Source organism: Trachurus trachurus, assembly GCF_905171665.1.
Source record: "Trachurus trachurus genome assembly, chromosome: 14".
Lineage (NCBI taxonomy): Eukaryota > Metazoa > Chordata > Actinopteri > Carangiformes > Carangidae > Trachurus > Trachurus trachurus.
The window spans coordinates 21,798,035-21,823,738 of record NC_139903.1 but is presented as its reverse complement, the minus strand read 5'-3'; the positions used below and the strand labels follow the sequence as shown (position 1 = coordinate 21,823,738).

General features: G+C 43.1%; 1 protein-coding gene across 1 annotated transcript in view; it reads left to right on the top strand.

Annotated features, from left to right (window-relative positions):
• tecta (tectorin alpha) overlaps window positions 1-25,704 on the top strand; it is a 42,026-nt gene that overhangs the window by 4,074 nt on the left and 12,248 nt on the right. Inside the window, exons 5-18 of the mRNA XM_083987371.1 lie at window positions 1,557-1,738; window positions 2,394-2,650; window positions 2,737-2,863; window positions 3,007-3,123; window positions 19,049-19,113; window positions 19,216-19,355; window positions 19,449-19,736; window positions 20,460-20,597; window positions 20,728-20,893; window positions 21,039-21,451; window positions 21,676-22,246; window positions 22,337-22,947; window positions 23,031-23,601; window positions 24,489-25,117. Of these exons, the coding sequence (XP_083843497.1) occupies window positions 1,557-1,738; window positions 2,394-2,650; window positions 2,737-2,863; window positions 3,007-3,123; window positions 19,049-19,113; window positions 19,216-19,355; window positions 19,449-19,736; window positions 20,460-20,597; window positions 20,728-20,893; window positions 21,039-21,451; window positions 21,676-22,246; window positions 22,337-22,947; window positions 23,031-23,601; window positions 24,489-25,117 (4,275 nt within the window). The remainder of the gene's footprint in view (window positions 1-1,556; window positions 1,739-2,393; window positions 2,651-2,736; window positions 2,864-3,006; window positions 3,124-19,048; window positions 19,114-19,215; window positions 19,356-19,448; window positions 19,737-20,459; window positions 20,598-20,727; window positions 20,894-21,038; window positions 21,452-21,675; window positions 22,247-22,336; window positions 22,948-23,030; window positions 23,602-24,488; window positions 25,118-25,704) is intronic.

Genomic DNA, 25,704 nt, shown 5'->3' with positions numbered 1-25,704 from the left:
TTAGTTTTACTATGAGGGATGCTGACTAGTTAAGTGTGTGGTATCTTTAGCTGCTGCGGCGAGATTTCAGTAATGAAGAAGAAGAAGAAAAACTTAATTCATCCCCTGGAGGGAAATTCAAATTGTCCAGCAGCTTATATAACCTAAAATGATATGATATAAACGTGTATAGCCTAACAAATGGCATTATGCATTTTGATGGCAGCAGGAATGAAGGATTTCCTGAATCTTTCTGTTCTGCAGGTCAGGGAGATGAGCCTGTTCCTGTGGCTGCTCCTCTGACCTGTGAGAGTCTTGTGTAGAGGGTGTTGGGGGTCACCTAGAGTGGCCTTCAGCTTACACCCCGTCCTCCACTTAACCACAGCCTCCACCAGCTCCGCTCCCCCTCCCATCACAGAGCTACATTTCTTGATGAGCTTGTCTAGTCTGTTCCTGTCCCTTACCCTGATGTTGCCATCCCAGCAGACAATAGCAAAGAATGTAACACTTGCAATGATGGACTGATAAAACATGCGCAGCATTACATTACAGATTTCAAAGGACCTGAGTCTTCTCAAAAAGAAGAGCCTGCTTTGTGTCTTTTCGTACAAGGTAGTTTTAAGACTGAACCCACTCCATGTCCACCCCATCCATAGTCACGGGCCAAAAGGATCTCTTGGACCTGCCAAAGTCAATAATCATTTCTTTGGTCTTTGAAGTATTAAACAACAAGTTGTTCTTGTTGCACCAGTCCTTGAACGCCCCCACCAGGTCCCTGTATACATCTTCCTGTCCCTTCTTCACACATGCCACGATGGCCGAATCGTCAGGAAATTCTGAACATGGCAAAATACAGATTTAGATGTAAAATCCGCAGTGAACAGTGTGAAGAGGTAAGGTGAAACACAGTACACTGTGGTACTCCCACGCTGCTCACCACTGTGTCTGATATGAAGTTCCCCAGCCTCACATACTGTGGCCGCTCTGTAAGACAGTTATAGACCCACAAGATGATGGTTGGATCTACACCCATCTTCTCCAGCTTGCCAGAATTCTGGGTTACATTGTGTTGAAGGCACTGGAGAAGTCAAGAAACAGCAGTCTCACATATCGCCCAGGCTCATAATGGGACTGTCGCTGAGGCTGGTATTGTGCTTCAAAGAAAATTGACTAATGGCGCTCTGATCCATTGAAGTGCCTGAGTAACTAATGCCTGTGAATCAGCATGCACAGTATCAGTGCCTGGGAAATGGATCAGAGGCAGCAATAATGTTATTAATTTCACATTTGACATGCCTAAATGTGCAGTCTGCAGTGAAAAAGGCTTGGATAATGAATGATGCTGAACAAGTGTTAATAATAATGTAATTTGGAAGCCCAGGTGACGGTGTGACAGTGAGACAGCATGCGTAATACCAGGAGTTTGACACTGAATTATCATTATTGCATTATCTACTTCATCCTTTACTCCTGTGATTTCACTATAGTACAACTGTGCTAGGATGCAGTTCATACACTTCATGTTTTTACTGATGTTTCTTTTGTGTTCTGTATTTTCTATTAACATGGGTTGCCAGATCTGCACAATTGTGTCCAATATCCCCCACCTGGACTTCCTCAACCTGAGCATGAACCCTCTGAATGGCGTGGAGCTGGAGCCCAGCATGGCTGACATTTTCTCCAGGGTCCGACGACTCGTCCTGATTAACACACATGTCAGCTGGGACACCGTGCACACGCTCACACAGCATACACCGGAGTAAGTGACGAAACGTGGTCTAGTTCACTGTAAGCATGGAAAGGCCACCATACGGTGCAAATGTGTTTGTATGTTCTGTGCCTTTTTTTTTTTTTTTAACCACTGTGACCATGCCAAAGATGATAATATATACACTGCCTGGAGGCAATGGAAAAAGTAGGACACTGTCAACAGCAATCTGCAAAATATGTTTTGATGCTAGAAGCAGATTAGCCTCAGTTAGGTTATGTGTTTTAAAAAGAATGAAGACTATTTGTCAATCCACAGCTGAAAATAGTTTCAAGCAAATGCACAGTTTAGCTGGATACGTTTACTAGACACCACAGATTCCAGTTGATTTAGGAGATTATTCAAACATTTTTCATAAAAACAGAATAGAAACTATAAATTTGCAGGATGTGTTAGAGATGAACATTTCTTAGTCAAGGCAAATGATCTCAGAGACGGGGTGGGATCGTCAGAGGATATCAAGAAATTAACTTGCACCCTGTTTGTTTTGATGTTTTTATTGGATTTGTTAATAATATGACCTTCATCAACCATGAATATAGAGGGCTTAACGTATAGAGCCAGGGGGGAAAAAATGTAAACTCAAAATGCAGATTTGGTCCCATAGATCTCAAACTTGAACAATTCACTGTACCTCATAATCCAGGCTGGAGGAGCTCTTCCTGTGCCTGAACGGCTACAAGACTGTGTCAGAGTCCAAGGCACCCTGTCCGTCGCTACGCCTGCTGCAGATCACAGACAACCAGCTGCAGCAGTGGGCAGAGGTGAGGAAGTTTGGTGAGATGTACCCTTGTCTGAGCACCCTCGTGCTGGCAAAAAACAGCGTGGACTCGGTGGGGGACACTCAGGAAACGCTGCCGCGCCTCTTCCCCAACCTGCGCAGCATCAATCTCAACAACTCAGGTCAGAGAGAGATACTGAAGTGCTCAGTTCACATGTTAAGTGCATGGTGAAAACAAATATTCACTGTGTGATGTTTTGTCATTCAGGGCTTAGTAAATGGGAGGACATTCAACGGCTGAATTTCTTCCCCAAGCTGGAGGAAGTCAAAGCGATGGGGATACCTTTACTGCAGCCTTACACCACACATGAGAGACGTAGCCTCCTTCTAGCACAGTGAGTCCGAACCTTAACACATGAACATCAAATCCCCATTGCCATAAACACATGAGAAAGTTTGCTACCCTATTTAGTGTCTAATCATCATCACTCTCAGATATAAATATGCATAATGTTTGGGCCGCTGCTCCTGCCTGCAGGTTGCCATCTGTGGTGGTGCTGAATGGAGGCGCAGTGTCTGATGGAGAGAGAGAGGATGCTGAGAGGTTCTTCATTAGGTACTACCAGGACCGCCCAGAACAGGAGCCTCCTGAGAGGTACTCACACGCACACAAACATTTCTCACTTTACACCTAATTTTAAAGGAGGGTGTGTTCAGTGATGGATCATAAGCTTTTAATTCATTATAAATGCTCAGATGGTACTTATTTACAGTCTAAGCTACGCAATCTGCACCTTTTTGTCAATATTTTGGATTTAAACCAAAGCCAAAAGGGAACCTGATAAGAGAATAAGGGAATAGGTAAGCTGTCTGATGTCACCTTGGATTTGGTATCTAACAGTACTTCTCAACTGGGACAGTTGTCAGATTTGTAGGAACTGGGGTTTGATTGATCACTGAAAGTGAAGCCTGGTGGGTTGATGATGATTTTTATTAATAAAATTGTTTAATCTTTGAATTTAAAATCCTTTTTTTTAAGTTGTTTTTTTTCCTGTCTAGTGCAAAAAAAAAGCAGAAACTCATCACATCAGAGAATATGTTTGTCATCTTCACCTGACCAAACAGTTGAAAGAGTCATCTATCAAGATGGATGTCAGTTAATTTTCTGTCACGTCAGTTAATGGACTAATAGCACTAAAACTCACTGTTGCCAACATGTTTTTATCAATATATAAGTGTTTCAGTGTCTCAGACCCATAAATACAGCTGTGAGGCTCCATGAACCTGAATTGGGAAGAATGTACACCACCAAGTGTTAAAGGTACAGTATGTAAGAATGTGGCCAAAAACGGTTACAGCAGTCCAAATCAAAACACAGTGATCTGGTTTTTTCTCCCAGCCGTAGCGGCAGCTCAGTGGAAGCAGACTGAGGCTGAAACGCCACTGACGCCGCCGTGACTGGGAGAGAGCGCTAGGTGGCGCAACATGTAAATACGAAAATTCAAAACATAAACATGATTTGCAGTCTGCAAAAAAAAGATTTTTAATACGAATACTCTGGCTGTGCTATTGTTGTTGGTGAGTTCATCGTGTTATATGAACATTATTCCTGAGTCTCTGTGACATATTAGGAGGATTTTACGGCCACTTGCTTTAGATTTCTTACATACTGTACCTTTAACACTTGCTTCCACTGAAATGGCTCAGGTCTCTGTGAACACCTGTGCAGTTGTAACAATAGCAACAACCAGCACTTTGTCCTCAGCGCCTTGACAGTACGTGATATAATTTTCGGAAAGCGCCGCCCTCCTCTGGGGGCTCGACAGCGGTCAAAAAATTGCCCACGCTCTTCGCCGACTGCGTTCCACTTAACCTGCACAGAATGTTGGGGAGGGATTTGTGAAGGAAGGTGTAGTCCCTGAGTGGGGGAAACTAACCTTTGGGAGACAATGCCACCAGTCTCTCCGTGCTCAATGAGTCCTTTGTGCCGGGAATTCTCTGATTGGAAAAGTGATACATGAAGTAGCAGGTTGATTTTTTTCGTTTCTATTTTTTTAAATATATTCCGTCTGAAAATTGTAAACTGAGAGATTGATTTGTTTTCTGATGTAACAGAGCGGGAATATGATGGAGACAAAGTGGTATTTTGCATGCTTCACTGCGAGTATCCACACACAGGCCTTTGGACATGTTCGTCATATTAAATGAACGTTCAACTCCACGTTTAGACTTCCTGCTGGTAAATGCTGTGCTCACTGTCTTGGTTCAGAGCCAGATTCTCAGTGTAGGTCCAAGGTTAGGGGATTGCCATGAGTGCATGTGTGAGGGGTGTCGGACACGCTCGGTAAGCAGTGAACACACCACTATCCGCTTTCCCTTCAGATTGGGCTGTGGCCCTGCTAGCCTGAGAGATCAGAGCACTGCGGGGTAGGTCACAGCCTCTCAGGTGAACACATATGACTCTGGCTCTGAGTCAACAGTTCAAAACATAAAACCTATATCAGACTGAGGGAGGCTGATACACCACAATGAACAGAACTGTATGGAATCCGGGAAAAGGGGATAACAGTTGTGGGAACAGGAAACAGAAAAATAAAGAATGAAATGTGTTTGCTGGACAGGAAGGATTAGTTGCAAGAAAAGGGAGAAAGAGAAGGACCGGTTTGAAAAAAGAAATTTGAGAGTCGTGTTTCCAGTGGTCTAAGTAGAGAGGGACTGAAAAGGGGACTAGGAACTGGAGGGGAAGAGGGGAAATCAGCATTTTAACTTTTTAATCAGGTCGTCTTTCAACTGGAGATCTGGAGAAATGAGACGAAGTGGAAGTACGACTGAGTCAGCTAAGATCTGAGCTGGATAGCCTCTGAGTTTAGCTCCAATTCATGTTGTTTTTGCTGCTACTTTACTGTCCATTATCAAAGAATGCTGGAAAAGACAACTTGGAATGCTGGCTTGTTATCACCTGCAGCATTATTTGCCCCCATTATACCATGCTTACCACCCTTTAAATGAAGCCTTTTAGCTAAATGGCTTTTCCTAGAATGGCACTTTGTGCATGGTGGCTCTAGAGGAGAATTCCCAGGGTGGACCACAAGTTTTGGCCAGAAACCCCAGGCCAGGGGACCGGCTTTGTGGAGGAGGTTTGGGGAGGGAAGGGAAATTGCTTTGATTGGCCCAGCTGTTACAGTACCTTTGAAAGCGCTGGTCTTTTCTCCTGGATTTTATTTAATCGTTCCTGGGTCCTTATCTCAAACACGCATTCCCTTGAGGTGGCTGAGAGCTTTCTCACGGCGAGCCAGAGGCAGAGGCAGTGTTTCTCTGCCTCTGAAGCACACACAAGGAACATTTCCAACCACCTGTTTGAGCACCAATTTTTTATTTACTCATAAAAAATGAGTGAAGTTTGCAGAAAAACCTGAAATATCACCAAAAAATGTTTTTGTTTTCGTTGAATTTGGCAAATCCAAAATGGAATATGCAGCAAAGCCAAATAGAGACAGATTTTTCATTGAAAAATCTGTCTCTATTTGCCTTTGCAGACCTCAACATTGTTTGTGCCTTTTCTATGGTAGGTAAAACAAATCATGCTTCCTTTCACTGTTCAATGCACCATGTCCATCACAAAGAGTGAAATATGAAAGAATAAGTGAATAACCACAACGTCCATGGGTTCATCTTGAGAGGACTCTGTGTTGTATGTTGCCTCTTTATCACTATAAGAGCCAAAAACTGGACACATGGATCAAAAGAGATGATCCTCTCTATCTAGAATATATGTCAAGTCCTTTTTATATATATATATTTTGGCTTTTTGCCTTTATTCGATAGCACACAGTAGAGATAGACAGGAAAGGGGGAGGCAGAGAGAGGGGGAATGACATGCAGGAAAGGGCTGCCCGACGCGGGATTCAAACCGGGGCCGCCTGCGGTGAGGACTGTAGCCCCTTCATGGGGCGGCCGCTTTACCCACTGTGCCACGCACCACCCCATGTCAAGTCCTTTTTGAGATATCCAGAGAAGGAAAGTAATGGAAACGGCCTCAAGTTAAATATTTTTGGGGCTGAAAATTCAAAGAATAGGTCAACGTTTTGGAAAACAATTCAGTTTTATTCAGTTCTAGTGTAAACTACCCGTAATAACTCATACTGTTTAATGACATTTCTCCAATGTCTCTAGCTACAGTATAGATTTATAGATGCATGCAAATGTCAACATTTAATGGCACAACCAAATGTAACCAAAGAATCAGAACACAACCCCCCAAAAAAACCAATGGCTGGGTTCATTTGTCGATCTTTGTATAGCTTGGCCTATACAGATACAGGTAACATCTTTTGGGAGCTGTAACATGTCTTACAAGGACTCCAGTTGTTTTTGCCAAACTCTAAAATGATTCTGTTGCTCCACAGGGCCAGGTTGACCTGGCTGGCACCCACCTTAAGTTGGCATTCATTCCCCTGTTTATCCTAAAACCATATCTCAAATACTTCAACCAGACCATTGTGTTGTTTCCACTTAGTTATCACAGACACAAACACAGAAATTCCACCACAAAATCTCCCTTCGAGGCCAAAAGTGTTGTGTTTACATCTCTGCAACATGTGCATGGTGGGTTACCTGGTGGCTGTATTTCTAGATATTACATTTTGTAAAGAGCCGAGTTATCTGATTCCAGTCTTCTTCCTGTCTTCATGCTACTGTAAGCGAGGCTATTTGCCTCCCAGCCTTATCACAGATTGACATTAGTCTTCTCCTTACACTTTAGGAAAGAAAGCAAATAACGTGTTTCCTAAAATGTTGAACTGTCCCTTCAAAATTTTAGAAAAATTGTTGTGGAAATACAGCTGTTTTCATTATTGTTTATAATTGTTTGTTTTACATCTTCGTGGTTTCTCAGTGTCACAAGTAGCAAAGGCCTTCAGTGATCTGACCTGTGCCCATGCTTTCTCCCAGGTACCACATCCTCGTCTCCAAGTATGGTCACCTGGCACCACTGGCCGAGGTGGATCTGACCCCACGCGGCACCATGGTGGATGTTCGCTGGGGGGATAGGGTGGAGGCAGTGAGCCTCCGCCTGGAGCAGACAGTGGGTGACCTGAAGAAACAGCTGAGAGCTCTGCTCCAGCTGCCCACCAACGGGATCAGGCTTTTCTACATCAACCGGGAGATGTGCTCTGTCTTGGGACCTGAGGAGTTGAAGTGTGGCTGCCGGGCCCTCCACTCCTACAGAATCCAAGATGGGGATGAAATTCTAGTAGTGCCCAAAGTCAAAAGCCGCTGCAGCTCCTCAGATCTATGAGTGTGGCTTTAAATAAATAGGACCTAATAAGTTTTAGATAATGGACACTTACTGGATACTAAGTTTTGACTTGAGCCTTTTTTAAGATTAAAAAGGGTGATTTTTCAGCCTTGAATGTAAACGTAGTTGCTGTCCACCGTATTGAACAAATTTCTACAATAGTATATTTGCACAGACTCCAACATCCAGAAAGTTTGTGACTTAAGCCCAAGTCACAAATTTCTACACTTCAAGTGGCTCTAGCTAAGAAAATAATTTACATCTCAGTTAAGAAAAACGTTATGCAAATTCAGATTTTTTCTAAAAGAAAAAAACAGCTGCCATCGTTAGAATTAGACGCACGAATTGCACATTACTGTCTAAAACTAAAACCACTTTATAATTGGTGTTAATCTGAATTGGATTGAAGGGAAATCTATATATGGCTTTGAGGGATGGATCATTCTAAACCAAACTACTAATTTTAAGGCAACACAGTGGCAGGCAATGAATCTTAATGACTGCAGCCAATCTGAATCCACTAATTATTGGCTAATAGTATAACAAAGAATTTGTGTAACCTACAGCTCATGATTATGATCATGGTCATGAGAGGCTCAAAGAGGCTCCGAGTTTCTAACCTTTACTCAAAGAAAATAAGTTTACTGACGAGAATCATCTATCCTCTTCCTGGCCTGTCTGCTTCACGTGACTCTGGTTAAATGTCCTGGGATAACCTGCGAGCTGATGCACAAATGCAGTGTGTTTGGGATAACATAGAGCACATGGGTATGGCGCCCTGGCAGAAAGACGAGACAAGCCTGAGGTGAGCTTGGGTCTGGGACGGAGAAAAGAAAGGAGCGGTGATGCTCAAGTTACTGCAAGTCTTCTGGCTGTCCAGTTCATGAATGGAGCAGCTCTCTGTCCCTGCAGAAGCAGCTGAGAAACGTTGAGGCCCGGTCTGTACGGAAACCACACACCATTTGCTGTGTCATGCACACTGCTGGTTAGAATGGGTTCACCCAACAGGCTCAAGCCCCTCACCCACCACTCACCTCAAATCTGTCCTTTACATCCGTCTCACAAACCTGACACTTCTGGAGTCTTTTCATTCACAGGATGTGAGGTTGTGAACTTTAACATTGCCTTACATTTTCAAAACAGGGGCAAAATACAATATAAAGTATTTAACCAAAGGTAGTACGCTCTTCTCAGAAAGGCATCAGCCCCCCAATAAGAATACAATCTAAGATAAAGTACAAAAAAACAACTCCTGGAGCTGAGCTGAACGTTTTCTTTAGCAACCCCTGTGCAAGCTGCAGAACATTGGTACTGGTCTTCTTTCAGATGTAGATAAATATAAGACTCAGATTTTGATACCGGCAGAGAGAGGATGAGGTTGTCTCTCAACACTGTTGGTACTGTGTCATATTCTTTGCTCTTTCCACCACATGTTGTATAAACTAATTACCTTCCCTTTTCGAATTGCTAAAACAATTTCCCTCTGAGAATAGCCAGCAAACGTTCTCCTTTTTTTTTTTTAAGTATTGATCGTCCTGGTAGATACATAATATTTAAAAAATTATGCTTACTGCTGTTGTGTTCAATGTAAATGCTGTAGCTGCTCAGCAAGCATAGAATGGTGGAAACTAAAGCTCATGGCCATGGCAGCATGTGTAGTGGTGCCGTTTTCATTTTAGTGAACCTGCACAAACATAGGGAGAACTTGCAAACTCCATTCACAAGCAAGCCTACTAGCAAGAACTAGCCATGATCTGCCAGCCCAGTGCTGAAACATGCCTATGGTAGCCTCTCGTATAAAGCTACAGAGCAAGATATTGCCAATATTAACAAACCCTGAGCTGGGTGTTACAAGAAGGTGGTACAGCCTTGGCCTCAGTGCAGCTCGAGCTCAACAGAGGCTCTAAATGACATTTCAGCTGTTGGTGTTCACAGGAGAATCACAACTCCAACATCAACTGCTTTTGTTTGTGAAAAGAGTCTTGAGACTTAAAATGCAAAAGGGGTTTATTGTTTTTAAAATGTTTCTCTTGAACACTTTTATACCAACTTTACCTTCAAATGAAGCAAACGATGTTTAGCCTTGTGTTAACAAAATCATGTGAAAATGTGCTGAGGTGCCGTCAGCCTGTGGCAGGTTTGCTGTGCTGTCCTGATCGCGCCTCTGATACAGACCTTTTGTGTAGTAGATGACTGGAGATCTCTTTTGTTTATTCTGTCTTGACTCATTTATAGTATAATATTATTGTGACAGAGTCGGTGGATACCTGGGAAGTAATGGGATGAGCGTTTGTTTCTGGATCGCTGTGTTGGTTTGCATGTTCTGGTATTTTGTGATGTGTTTGGTATAAAAATGTGTGTGAGATCTGTCATTTCAGGGAATCAGTGTTGTTTATGGGCATTTGTAATTTTGACATCTTTAAAATATCAATGTTCCCGTCACCCTTACCCTCTTATCCTTCAGTAATACCAAATACAAAGATTATTAATAATTAAAAAAAAAAACTATAAGATAGTTGTTAATCTGAAATGCAGTTTACCTTGTGATATGGTGTTTAATTTATGCCACGTTTGCTCTCTGTAGTTTCTTGTGTGTATCTTGACATTTGTTTTCCTTCTTAAGATCATAGTTTAATGCAATTTCCACACCTGTACTATATAATGGTGCTTTCACTTCACTTAAAGAAATAAATTATAATTATTCCACTTTATTACAGTGTGAGTTTTTCATAGTTCAGGTCCACAAATTGAGTCTGCAGCTGAACTTCCTTAATGCAGCAGCAACACTCAACATGAAGCAATTAATTTCACATTTGATGTATGTGGAATTCAAGTTAATGATGCAAACAAATAAAAACTTAAGGAAATGCTGAAAGATACTGTGGCAGTAACCATCTTCCCCCTGCCAACCTCCACCATGCATCATGAACATGGCAGTAATCACCCACCCTCACCAGATGCCATGGAGAACATCTGCAGCCACTGGTTAGTTGAATTCATTTTGTAATGACATCCGTCTGGTCATTTGCATATCTTGGAAAATGAGACAGGTGATAACTTTACAGCCATTGTTTAAGAATGTAAAAATATTAAACCGATAAATTAGTTTATCCCACTAGTAGCTATTATCAGTTTAGCATACTTCCAGTCTTAACCATTAATGTCCAACCTGTCACATTAAGCAGGGTGATAATATTTTTAACACATTAGGCCATGAGTAATTATATTACCATTTGCTGAGTTGTATCCCTTTTTGTTCACATATTTGCTCTTATTTGCATGGCTAGCCGTTAACATTGCTTGTTCAACAGGCCATGCGTTTTCATAATTGCTGGGATTCCGTGCTATTTTCCTGGCTTTAGCTGAGGACAGCACATGTAATCTTCACAAATTCACATAAGCCCGTGTTTATCTCTTTGTGTAACACTAGAAAACAATGTGCCGGTTTCATTATGAAATAAAGCCTTTGCCACTGACCCGGTTTTAATTAAATTCAAAGATGCATACTGAGAATATACACTTCAGCAAAAAACAAGGCAGGTAGGCTATAGAAATAGTACAAATATGACAAGGGAATAATAGGCGTCAAGAAGAAGAAACAGGGCAACAGACAAAGCACTTCTCTGCGAAAATGCCTGACGTCAGGTGAATAGGAAAAGCTGATTGGTCATGTGAAAAGCCCGCCATTTTCCGTTTAAATACGCATGACGCAGTAGTAGCCTATGTGTTGAGGCCGTCGAATCTCTCTTCAGCTCGCTTCAGCTCTGTGTACAGGCCGGGGTCAAGATAAAGCCATGGTTCTCCTAATAATTAACTGCTCTGAGGTTAGTCCAAGAGTTTACTTTGTTTTAAGAGATCGTAGTGTGTTTGCCGAGATTTGAGCTTGTAAAAATTGTAGACAGTAGTTTGACTAAAAATGCTTCAAAACATGACCATCTAGTCAGTTGAAAAATCCTTACTGGGACATTGTGTAACTTATCCTGTTATCTATTCACGAAAATCAATTATTTCGTTCAAAAGTATGTTTTTCATTAATCAGTAATCACCCCCATCAACGAACTTAGTGTTCTGGTAAGCTCTGAATGTGCTGTTCATATCATTCGTGCATCCAGCGGGTAAGCTCGGTGCTGGCTGCCATGTCGTGTCGCCATGTTTTTACGTTCAGTGGCAGCGTGACGGAGACACCGGAGCTGTCAGCTCAGGTCGAGGTGGCCTCTGACCTATTGAAATTTAATAAAGTAAAAAAAAAAAAAAAAAAAATGTTCCAGTGTATTGTGCCATGTGGTGTAGTTTGACAAGCTCTGGAAAGTACTGATAGTTTTGTTTGTGTATTTTTTTTTTCTTCTTTAACTTTGGGATGCCAGAATCCACCTCAGGCCAGTACCTTAAGGTCCTACACAGCCAGCAAGAAATGGTAAGCCATGCACATAGCTACTCCCCTTTTCTACATCTACTAGTTTGTGTATGTGAAGAAATTGTAATTGTGTAGATGACATTGTTTCAGTCAGAAACAACAGAAAATATGAACAAATGGCATTAGTGATGAGCTAACACAAAGTGCTTTTGCAGGGAACTAAGTGCTGAAAACCAGCAATTGTGTAACATTGAAGTTCCAAGTTGAAGTTAGGCTATTTTTACAACTAAAATAAATTATTCTTGTAACCTGCAGTATGACAAACTGTGCAGACAGTTTTTATTATTCAGTGCTGTAAGTCAGAAAACCTATATTTGCCTATCGGACTTGGTTGGGAGAGGTGCAATGTGGCAGATCTACAAGATGGTAATACTAGTTTTAACTTTTGATTACTACTTATTCTGTTTTGTACCACAGGGAGTCCTCCTTTGACACCTGGACATTTCATGATTGCAGTGGACAAGACCACTGTGACTGGCAATGTACTGCTGTTTGCATCATACTACTGACTAAGCATCAGCTATCCACCACAACTGGCAGCACTCTGGAATTCTTGCAGAGACACAACTTGTGCCCAGATTGAAAGGTAAGGAATGAAGTGGGGTACTCGGTGACAAAATCCCTCATGTTACAGGCAGAAAGTACACGTGACTGGCATACCACGCTTGCAGATTTTTCTCTCATTCTGGAAGCTGCGTTTCATTCAAGCTGCAAAAAGTCCATTCCATACGTGTCAGGCGGTGTTGTGTTTCTGGGACATTCCCTCCCATTTCCCCCTCCTCCTCTTCTAACAGCATGGCTTTAATCCTCTGTGTGATACCTCTAGATAGATGCCACCCACCACAAACGACCACCACCACTCAACACCCCATTGCCAGCAAAGCCCACTTCTCAGGGTTTGAAAGCCAATAAGCTGTAATGCCATCATTCAGTCATAATAATACTCTGAATCACTTTTTTATGGACTGCAAGCAGCAGCTCTACATACACTGAAGTTCACAAGTAAAGTACGAGTTGTTATACTTTGGTTACTTCTCTAAACAAAATTCTTCTCAAAGTTAGTCTCTTTGGGTTTTCATTGAGGTTACCCAATATCCAAGTATAAAATGGACTGAAATGCATTTCAATACATACTGTCCTCAGAAGATCAGTCCTCAAGACTTAGGTGATCCTTGGATTTAAATCCAGCTCCACTAACAGGTCAGCCTTAAGGCAGCTGATGCCTTTGGTGTTTCCCTTTCATTTTTGAGCTAACACCTCCAACAGGTTGGCATTTTTTGGTTCAGAATGAAATATTTCATCAGATATCTCCACTTAACTCTGTCAGTGAGCTTGGAGATGCTCACCATTGGGAAGTTGGACTGATGGTAGAAGATGTATGCAGATGTATTGTATCGATCGCACCTTGCAACTTGTTGAGTAAAGAGGACCTGGCTCTGCAGTTGGTACTCTGATCTGCCCCATTGCATTATGAAGTGGGACCTAGGGCAGGGGGCCTGAACAGGGCCTTTTGTGTGCTAAGGTGAAGGAGTCATTAGGGCAAGCAGGTTTGGGTTACTGGAAGGAGGTTCACCATTGTCAATGGAAAGGAAGGAGAGGAGGGCAGGGCAGAGCCAACCGCTGGGCATAAGGGTTGAAATAGAGTGGCCCGATCCACGGATTAGGTGACTGCCAAAGAGCTCAACAGGTATCCAGTCCAGGACCTTCTTTGTGAAGGTCAAGCTTGATGGATTCTCCAGAACTTGTGATGCTGGATACTTTGACCCTGTTCCCACACAGTACCACCCTGCTGTGTAGAAACCTTTGATCCATTTTCTCTGTTTCTTGATAGCAATTTCCAAAAAGTGACTGGAGTGGCTTTGCATTCACTGGGGCTCCTCCATGTTAAACCTTTTGGACATAAGATGATCACAAGGTCTCAGGACCTTCCCAGCAGCTGTTACCTACTCTTATCACGTGACTGGGCAATTCTACCATCAAAAGTGAAGTTTCACTATGTGTTTTGATGCACTGTGGGATATAGCTAACAATCCCTTGGAAGTAGACAGATTAACTGTAAATGAGCAAATATGATAAGACATTTAACTGACAAACTAATTGGATCTTAATTGTTCAAATCCATCAATCATTTCCCTTAAAGGTTACAACTTTTCATTAAAACGATTAATTAAAAAAACAAAAAAACATCCACAGAACATCTAGAGGGGTGCGGAATTAAAGTATTAATTTTACTGGAGAAAAAAAAGTGTAGTGTAGAAATAATTGTTTTATAAATTTTGACGGGTCCAAAATATGTAAATATTTACATTGGCAATGTCGACAGGAAATGATCTCTGCACCAACAGCATTAGTACGTTGATTTCACGTGACAAGGCGCTCAGGGGGTGCCAGATCGTGCTGTCATGCTAACCAACGGTCAGCTGGTACTGTCAACATGGGAGCTGCTGCTCGTTAAATACGGTTAGCGTTAGCTTAGCTTTAGCTACTAGCCACTCCCTATAGTCATACCTGGCAACCAGCGAGAGCGGGCGAGTGCGAGTGCGACACCTATTGGCCGGCAGGAATTAAAGCTGTAGCTAACACCTTTAAGTCAAAAATCGAAGAAAAAAAAAAGTGCATTATTGTACACCAAGTGCCATAACAAATATAAAGCCTACCTGTACAGATGCATGGTTATTCTCTACTGGTTCTTTTCTACAAACCTCTTTGCATATAATCTTGGTTATATTGGTTATATTGGTGGTTGACCACCCACATTCAGAGAAGAAAAAAAGGATCGTTATCGTTGCCGATTATGTTTTATTTTCCTATTGAATTGTCCTGATGAATGGGAGAGTAAGGATGCAAGTGTGAGAAATCAGGTGTATCAACCCTTTCCCACATCTCCATCCTCAACATTTCCCAAAACACACACAGCCCCTAGATCAGGAAGACCCCCTCCCACCCCAGCCCATAGGTCACCTGTTACTGTTGAATTATTTGTCCGTCTTTGTGTGACACTCTTCTTAAGAGTATGTGACCATTTACACAACAAGGCGTGGGATGTATAAAAGATGCCTCTACAGAGAGCCTCGATGCTGCTTAATGGGGGCTCGGGCCCTGCCCTCAGTCCTGGAGCCTTTCACACATCTTGCTCCCTGCCTCTCCAATTACTTCCACTGTCCTACTGCAACAAAGACCTAACTGACTGCCCTCTCCTTCCCAGACCCTATCAGCACGGATCCACCTGAGATTTCCCCATGCTATCTCTCCAGCATCTATGGAAATGAAGTGTCTTGAGGCTGTACCTAATTAAAAAAGGAGGTCCACAGAGTATCCAAAGTGACTCATGTTAATTCTGTAACTCTACCTACCACAGAGCTTGAAAAGCAAGGCTTCAGACTGTGTGTGTGTTTTTGGTTTTTGTCCATAAATGCCCAGGAGTGAGACTGTACTACTTTGGCGAGTTTGTGTGCTCAGGTGCCCTGAGCCTTAAATGTACTGAGTGAACTCAGGAGAATTACTGTTACAGAATTAACATGAGTCACTTTGGATACTCTGTGGACCTCCTCCTCTGGTAAAGTCTATTCTACAAGAGAGGCTGAATCCAAAGTCAGCATTGAGGTGGACTTTGTTTTACACCAGCCATGATAAAAACAATTTGATTGGGGGAGAAAGATGCATTGTTCATTTTGAGAGATATTAACACAAAAATGTTTTAATGCCTCAGATGCTGAGTCTAACATTACGTCTGTTATTCAAACCTATTTGTCCCAAAAGCAGATACAGTGCACACAGTGCTTTCTACCAAATTTTTTCACCAAAGACATTTTATCATCATTTGGCTCATTGCAGGTGTAAATGACAGATCCTGCCCCAAAAGCTTGACATTGATCTCTTGTGAGAGCCTCTCTTTGTACAAAACATTCCTCTTCTCCTGTATTTAAAATATGTCTGAAAGCAGCATTTCCCCTTTTGGTGTTTTTTGTCCACCTGCCTCCATCATTTCCAAATCTCTGACCTTCTCTCTCTCCTTACATATTGCTCTGTTTCTACTCCCTCGCTTCCCCAGATTCCTATGCTGTCCCTCCCCTCAACTACCCTATCCTCCTCACCCACCCCCTTTCCCCAAACACTGATCTCAGATTAAGTTGAACACTATCCCAGGTAAAGTTTGCACCTGTTTCCAGGGGTAAAAGCTCCTTTCCACAGCTACAACGGGAGCTTTTCAAATTGCACACTTTTCTAAGGACAACATTACTTTACAGCCAACACAAACCTGTGGATTGTTGTTGCTACTACTGACAGTGCTGTGGAGCTGGAATTGGACACGAAGAGCTCTTCTATCCGGACATTCAACTCCTCCACAGACCCTCTTCTCCCCCTCTTCTCTTTTCATCACCTCAGCTGCTATCACCTCTACTGCCTCCTTTTACTCCCTCCATCACCACCACCACTCTGTGGATGGTCCTCAGCTGGATGGGACTCTGCTGTGAGGAGGTTGCCAGGTTAGACTAGTGTGGTGCTAGATGTCCGTCTTCTGAAGGCAGGTGAGTATTAAATCCCCTTCTTTACATAATTTCATGATTTAACAGTTTTTCAACAAGGAACCCGGGCCTTTTTCTCATCAGATACATTATCTTACAATTTCATAATGCTCCAAACATGGACTTTTCCTACATGTCGGTTATGTCACACAATTTATTACGGTTTGGATAGCATCTCTAAATGGCATCGCCTAAATGGCAATGTTATTATTATTATTATTATTAATATTAATCATTGTTAGTGATCCTGTCGTTGCACACAGGCAGACCCTTAACATTGAAATGATTATGTCTGTTTCAACTCAAGGTGAAAGTGTAAATTTGAGTAATAAGCAGGTAAATTAAAAAGAGCTAGATATTAAGAGTGAGAATTTTTCACAACCTGATGAATATTTCTTTCCTTTATCTTGGACCTCTAACATTTTTCTTTTGACCCTTGGTGTTTGTTCCAAGCCCATGATTGTGATTTTTCTACTCTTTCTACTAATATTAGAATTTAGTCTGACACTGACAGGTCATTGACATTTATTTGCTTTTACTGTTCATGTTAATTGTAGTATTTTCACCACAGTGGAATTCTAAATCCATCTACACAACTGAATATCGTTCTGGTTGAGTTGTTCACCTCAGAGATAAACATGTCAAAGTGTACTGCATCTTTTAGTTTCTATGGGGCTTTATCTTAATTGCCCCGCTAAAAGGCACCAAGTTAATGCCCGTCAGATAAGATGGTGAGTTACAAGAGTCAAAAGAGCAATTGTGTTAATCTCTCAGTTGACAGTGTATGATGAGAGGCTGATGACATTACAGCAGACCTCTCTCAGCAGTGCCCACTAACCTTGGCACACCTGAACACAATTTACCAACAAGCTGAAAAGAACTTACACATCAATAGAAATTAGAGATTAGAAGGAAGAATCCAATTGACCTCACATACCTTGTGCATCAGTACTGGCAGTCTTGGCTGTGTATACATAGACTCAGTCAGAAATCAAACCAAAGTCCAGATTGAAAAAAAAAAATCGAACAAAGATGGCAGCACCACTGTAGTATTTTTAAATAACACTTAATTGGCCAGTTCAAGTGTACAAGATCAGCCACACTTAGATGTAACCACACACCTGTGGTCTGACAAAATAATCGAAACGAAAGAGTCCACTTACTAACGTTTTCAGGGTTTTAACTGGCAACTTGAGGTCAACAGATACACCTGTTATTCTCACTTTAATGTGTATTTATATTATGATGTTCTGGAAGATCCAAACATGAATGCAGGAGAAGCCAAAACAAATAAACCTTAATTTTGCCCACAGCCAAATCAACATTACAGTTGATTATAGATATTGACCCAGTAACTGAAATTTATTTCAAAAGTATTTATATATACTGTATCTATAAATCGCTCAGGTACAGGTACGCTCAGTGGTGAATTTTAAAAGGCTTGCTGAAGTTCACATGTTATTTCTGGGACGCCCAGAAAAAACAGCTGGTAGGTAGCAGGAGGCCAGATGGTCACCCCTCATCACATCTCTAAAGTGTCAGAATATGTTTTTTATTCATTATTTTGTTGACAAACTAATACATACTTGAAACATTATGGTTAATTCTTTCACCTAAAAATCATCTGACTAAATTTGGTTAAGTCTGAAATGACACAGTAAAAGGTGACAGTTTAGATTGAGAAAGGCAGAATGTCAGTATCAAGGTTAAGTTTTATGTCCTGTGTGAAGTTTCATTGTATTTCATCAAACAATGAAGATTAGTGCCATATGGTGACTGTAAAACTTGGCTGTACATTCTACTTTGCCGATGGGAATCTTGCCAAACCAGGCACTGAACAGCCCCAAAGGGCCACTGCAAGGACCTTGGCAATTCAAACCTGCTCACTTAAAGCCATTAGTGCCCCAGTGTTTATGCTCTTCTCTCTTCAGCCAACAAGGCATGGATGGTTCCCAAACAGAAGTGGTAATGAGGTCCTAAGCAGCCTTGCTGCTGCAGACACAGAGACCCAGTTTGATCACCTGCAGGGAACGAAGGCACAGAGAGGCCTGTAGTTCGCTGTTGCCGGGGTCACATGGGACTGTAAGGCAAATGTGATCCTGACACATTGTTCTGGCATGCATAATGGGGCCTTTTCAGGACTCCTCAGGGGAGACCTGGGAGCCTGATCTTAAAGAAGTAAGGAGACGTTGCTTTGATGACTCTCCATCCTCTCCGTTTTTGCTAACAGCCTTGTTTATGAGTAATTGTAAAATGACTCAAATCTGCCCACGTTTCCACGAATTTAAGACAGATAAAGTAATGTTAGTGCAATACGATGTCTAATCTCACTCTGTTTTCTTAGAATGGTCAGGCCAGGCTGTCCAGTCATTCTGCTCCACCTGTTCAGCATCTTTGCACAGACAGGAGGTACGATGATATAATTCAGTATCACAACATTTTTTTCATCTTTTAGGTGTCAAAAAAAGTCAAACTTTTTAATGAGCTTTTATGTTTTATTCTCATTTTTAGCAAGTGCTCAGGATATCCTGTATCCATATGGACCCGGCCATAGGGATCTAGAGACCCCCAAGATGGATGATGGGAGTTCTCTGGAAATTACTTTGCTCATTCCCTTTGTTTTCTTCAATGTCCCCTACCGTTCCATCTACGTAAGCCTTGAACATGCTCTTACTATTTGACAGAAAGCTATGCTCCATCAGCCTGTGATGCTTTAAACACAAGCGTTTTCTTTCTGTCCACAGGTCAACAACAATGGGGTGATCTCCTTCCATGTGCAGGTCAGCCAGTTCACACCAGAAGCTTTTCCCCTGAGTGACAGCAGATCGTTCATCGCTCCACTCTGGGCAGATGTGCACAATGGCATCCGTGGAGACGTCTACTACAGGGAGTCGACTGAGCAAGAAATACTGGAAAGGGCAACACAAGATGTCCGGAAGTACTTCAAAAATATGCCCACCTTCACCGCCGCCTGGGTCTTTATCGCAACATGGCACCAAGTCACCTTCTATGGAGGAAGCCAGACAACCCCAGTAAAGTCACATCAAATCATATCAAGCTTTCATACCTTAAAAAATGTTTTCAGTGTTAATTTCGAAACAAAATCAGTTTTAGCTCTATGTTGTATGGAGAAAGATCCAATGTGTTCAGCCCTCTGAACAGAAAACTGCTGACATCTCAATCATCTCAAATCAAGATCACCTTATTTCATTTGCAAAGAGCGTCGGTGCAGGTACAGACATTCACATAACAACGACAGCCTCAACAGCACATCACATGGCAGTAGCCACATAAACACACATGTGTACATGGAGGTGCAGTTGTTAGCACTGTTGCCTCTCAGCAAGAACATTCTGGGTTTGATTCCCAGGCCTGGGGCCTTTCCTGGTGGAGTTTCTATGTTCTCCCATTTCCTGCATAGGTTCACTTGGGGTTCTCCAGCTTCCTTCCACAGTCCAGACATGTACATAAGGTTGATTAGCGACTCGAAATTACCCGTATAGGTGAATGTCTCTATGTGACGGCCCTACGATCAACTGGAAACCTGTCCAGGGTGTACTTGTGGCAGCTGGCTCCAGCTTCCCCACGACCCTGCATGGACAAACCATATAGATGATGGGTGGACAACATAATATATTAAATGTTGAGAGAATTGGTCTTCTTTATAGTATTTCTCTCTTTTATTAAAGTTCTATAATGGATGGACTTTTTTTCCTCTTTGTAACATCATTTTAATCCTCTTGTTTGGTTACCAGGTGAACACATTCCAAACTGTATTAATCTCCGATGGCGTAACGTCGTTTAGTATGTTCAACTATGGAGAAATCACATGGAGCACGGGCACAGCCAGTGGTGGAGATCCACTGACAGGACTGGGTGGGACAACAGCTCAGGTATTCTCACAGTGGCCACAAGATCATTTCATTAATGATGATGATGATGATGATAATAATAATGGTAATAATTAATGGTATTTTGATAAATATTCAACCTCACATTCCTCACACCGTTCCCCATTTTCAGTCAGGTTTTAATGGCGGAGACATTGGTCACTTCTTCAACCTGCCAGGATCACGGTCAAACGATGTAGTGAACATTGAGCAGTCGACCAACGTGAATATTCCCGGGCGCTGGTTCTTCCGCGTAGACACTGAACTGATAGATCCAGCCAACGGCTGCAGTTACAATGGTAAGTTCTAACGTCATACACAGATGATGATGTCTATAAAGGTTAATCATAGCACCTACAGCGTCTTCAGTTCAGCAAATACAAGAATGGTCTATGAAAATCTGGAATAAAAAACCCCCATCTGTTTTTCCCGCATGCTCTTCAGGGCGTTATTACAGACGAGGGGAAATCTTCTGGTTGTCTGACCAGTGCTCCCAGAGATGCCGCTGCCTTGATATTGACAACGATGTTCAGTGTCAAGAGGCCCCATGTGGTCAGCTGGAGACCTGCGAGCAGCAGGAAGGGGCCTTTTACTGCCAGCCCACCCGCACCAGCACATGTGTGGTGTTCGGTGACCCTCATTACCACACCTTCGACGGCTTCCTCTACCACTTCCAGGGCACCTGCTCCTACTTGCTGGCTCGGCCTTGCTGGGAGGTGGCAGGGCTGCCCTACTTCAGTGTGGAGGCCAAGAATGAGAACCGTGGCATGGCCTCAGTGTCCTGGCTCAGGGATGTCACAGTGGACGTGTACGGTCACCGAATCCTGTTACCCAAAGGCAGTTTAGGAGCAGTCCAGGTGAGACTCCTTAATATCTCAAACAGTGTTTGCATCTTGGTTAACCTCTTGGAAGAGTTGATTACTCATTACCTCGTCGATGCTTCTTCCTTGATGTTTTTTGAAATATCTGACCATAAGCTGATGATCAAAAACATGTTTCAAGTGAGAGTATTTTAAATTTGCCTAGGTATGAACGGCATCCTTTGTTCTATTTCTGAATTTCCCTCTGTCCCTGTCTCTAGGTGGATGGCTTGATGAAGACCTTACCTGTGCAACTCCAGCTTGGTGCTGTCCGGGTGTATCAGTCTGGGGTGGCCATTGCCCTAGAAACCGACTTTGGACTGTTGGTAACCTATGACGGCCAACACTATGCATCCATCTCCCTACCCAGCTCCTACTTCAACAACACTTGTGGCCTTTGTGGCAACTATAACGATGACCCTGCCGATGATCCTGTGCTACCTGACGGCTCTCTAGCAGAAAGTGTGGTGGAGCTGGGGGGCAGCTGGAGAGCAGAGGACACAGACTGGCGCTGTACTGACGGCTGTGCCCAGAACTGCAGTGTGTGTGACCCGTTCACTGAAGCCTTCTACTTTCGCTCAGACTACTGTGGGCTCATCAACAAAACCGATGGACCTTTCAGGGACTGTAGAGCTGTGGTGGACCCCACAGCCTTTGTGTATAGCTGTGTATATGACATGTGCAGCAACAGGGATAACATTACCACACTCTGCCAGGCCATCCAGGCCTACGCTCTGGCCTGTCAGGCCCTGGGCGTCACGATACGACCCTGGAGATCTCGCACCTTCTGTGGTGAGACTCTGTTTGATAGCACAACTCTTCATCTTACATTTGTTTGTTTGTGCCGTCTTACATAATTTCTTCTCTCCTATTGGCTCTCAGCTTTGTCGTGTCCAGGGTCCAGCCATTACCAAGTGTGCACAAGTGCCTGCCCTGCCTCCTGCTCGGACCTCACAGCTCCCTTGTATTGCGCCCACCCTTGCACCGAGGGCTGCCAGTGTGACCCGGGCTATGTCCTCAGTGGCAGCCGCTGTGTACAGCGTGAAGACTGTGGCTGCGAGCATAACGGCCTCTATTACCCCCTCAATGACACTTTCTGGGCAGGCACCAGTGGTGAAGAAGGTGAATGCACCCTCCGCTGCTCCTGCGGGCCTGCCGGGGAAGTATCCTGCTTCAATGAGTCCTGTAAGGAAGGAGAGGTGTGTGTGGCGGAGGTGGGCCTGCTGGGTTGCTACCCTCGGAGGGAGGGAGTGTGTTCAGTCACCCAGAACTCGGTCACATCCTCCTTTGACGGCACCTTCCTGCTGTTCCCAGATGACAGCTCTTACTACCTGCTGAAGCTGTGCGGTGCAGTGCCGGCTAATGCTTCCTTGGTGGAGGTGAAGATAGGCCGACGGCTGGTCAACAAAGGCCCTGATTGGAAAAGACCTGTGGTAGTTAGGGTGGCTAACCTGGAAGCTCAGGTGGGAGGGACAGATTTCGACACAGTGAAGGTTAGTATACTGTTTGTTTTTTTTGTTTTTGTTTTTTCAGATGCTAAATGTCTATGGCTATCACTTATTTCTTTGTGTTCCAGGTGAATGGTGAGCAGGTGGGGCTTCCGTACGTCCATCCAATGGAGACAATGATGATCTACAAAGCACCAGGCAACACCACAGTGGTAGAGTCCCGTGGGCTGCTTCGTGTCCACTACGCACGGCAGGGATTCCTCAACATCTCCCTCTCCACCCTCTTCTACAATGTCACTTGTGGTCTGTGTGGTGTCTTCAATCGTAATGCCACTGATGACCTCCGCCTCCCTAATGGACGTCATGCGGACTCAGCTGAACAGTTTACAGAGGGCTGGCGTGCCATTGCCGACGACCTCACCTGCAATGGTGACTGTGATGACCTGTATCGCATGTGCACAGACCTGCGTCTCTACCAGAGTCCGTGGATGTGCGGCAACATCAACGACCCAGGGAATAGTTCATTTCTGGCGTGTCACGCTGTGGTCAACCCTTCGCCGTTCTTCAGAAACTGCTTGTATAACATGTGTGTAAAGGAGGGGAACCATTCAGCCCTGTGCTCTTCGCTTCAAGCTTACGCCAGTGCCTGTCAGGATGCTCAAGTCGGACTGGCTTCCTGGAGGAGTGCCACCAATTGCCGTGAGTAGATACAGCTGTACTTTAAAGGACCAGGCTTTAATTCAGGCTTAAACACTCATCCTGACTCTCCCAACAGAAAAATGTCCCAACAAATCCAAATCATCATTATCATGCATCTTGGTAAACAAGCTAGTTCACAACCATCGAAAAGTAAAATGTCTATCAATACAGTGTCTGTTTGGTATAGGATATGTTTTCATCCTTCAATTTGGGAACAGGATTTTTTTTTAATTACCTCTGCAGCTTTGTTTCAAATAATGTCAAAATGTGTAAATATCTTGCTTGCATGCTAGCATCAGATCCCTGATTTCTCCTTATCCCTAATTAAGATTTGCAGACCTTCCCACAGCAGCCATATTTGTTTGGAATATCAGCAAAAATACAAATAATATTAATTAATGATAGCTCCAATTATGCAATATTGCATACTTGCAGTTAATTAGACCTGAGGTGAACACATTAAATTATCTGTGTGTAAAGATCCACTAAGATTCTACTGTACTTTGATTTCACCACTGGTCATAGTAATGAATTGATATTTAACTCTTTTGTTAAAAGGTGTATTCCATCAAAACCACACCCTAGGGCTTGAAAAAAAAACCATTCTGAAGATTAGATTGGATTTACAATAGTTACTCAGATCCCTAGTGACAACACAGTTTGAAAATGTAGTGAAACTTCTCAAATCACAGTAATAGCATCATCAACCTCACAACTGGCTGTTCATATGCAACAAAGTTTTTATTTTTCTACTTCTGTTTGTCATTAACAACGTTAACTTCAACTTTAACTTAAAATCACTTTTTAGTCCTACATGGATTGGATTGGATTATTCTACTAATATGAATTTGACCTTCTCTGTTTCTTCCTCCACTCTTCTGTCTCAGCTCTTCCCTGTCCTGAGAACAGTCATTTTGATGAGTGCACCGGCGCCTGCCCTCTGACCTGTGCCAACTTGGATGAACCTGAAGAGCCATGTCCTCTGCCATGCCAAGAGGGGTGTCAATGTGAGGAGGGCTTCGCACAGCGGGACGGTCTGTGTGTGGCACGCAGTGACTGTGGCTGCATGAGCCACGGGCGCCAGCTGGCCACTAATCAGACTTTCTGGACCGACTGGGAATGCCAGGAGCGCTGCTACTGCAACGGCTCTGACAACAGTGTATACTGTCAGCTCGCACCTTGTCGCCTTGAGGAGTACTGCCAGGAGAGTGACGGCCTGTATTTCTGCCAGCCGCGCACCGAGGCCCTGTGTGTGGCTGCTGGTTATGGACATTTTCTCCCATTTGGTGATGTACCATTTGAGCTTCAGAGCTCTTGCACTCTTAGGATGGCCACCACCAATTGTGGGAGAGAGCAAGGGGACCAAGCAGCAATCACTGGATTGTTTCCTCAATTCAAACTGGCAGCTCGTAATGAGGAGAGAGACACAGGCCAGGCGATTTGGGTGAGGGGCTTTGTACTGGAGGTCTACAATTATGAGATTGAAGTTTCTCAAACCTACAAAAACACTGTTACGGTAAGCACACAAAGTCCTACAATTTTTTTTATTCTGTTGGGGTTACCTGGATAGAGGGGTGAGGCATTGGCACTGAAAGAACCCACTGAATTTTGGTGCCAGTTCAGGTTCCCCACTTTCCATAAGATATGCCATTTTTTTTACCCTTTTAAAAGTCTCAGGAAACAACATTTGGCTCTTGATGTAGAAATGTTGTCATATTTATTATGTATGAACTGGATCTGACAGATATGTAGGATTATTTGGCCTTGGCAGAGGTTTTTTCAGTGGATATTTATGATTTAATTTTTCGCATGACCTGTGAAGGTTGAATTTATTTATTTTTATGTGAGGACATGTTATTTCTAATCAAGCCGATAGAATAACCAGTCAGAGGGTAAATTCCTCTTTGATTGGCTTAAGGTGGATCTAATTTCAATGGGCATCTTTTATCGGGCTGGATTTGGCTCAGACAAAACCCCGACCCTGAGCGACATTTGGACTGGGTTCACAAACTGCCTAAAAGATCTGAGTGAGAACAGAAATGACACACATTACCCAACACACTCCCTCTCTCTCTCTCTCTCTCTCTCTCTCTCTCTCTCTCT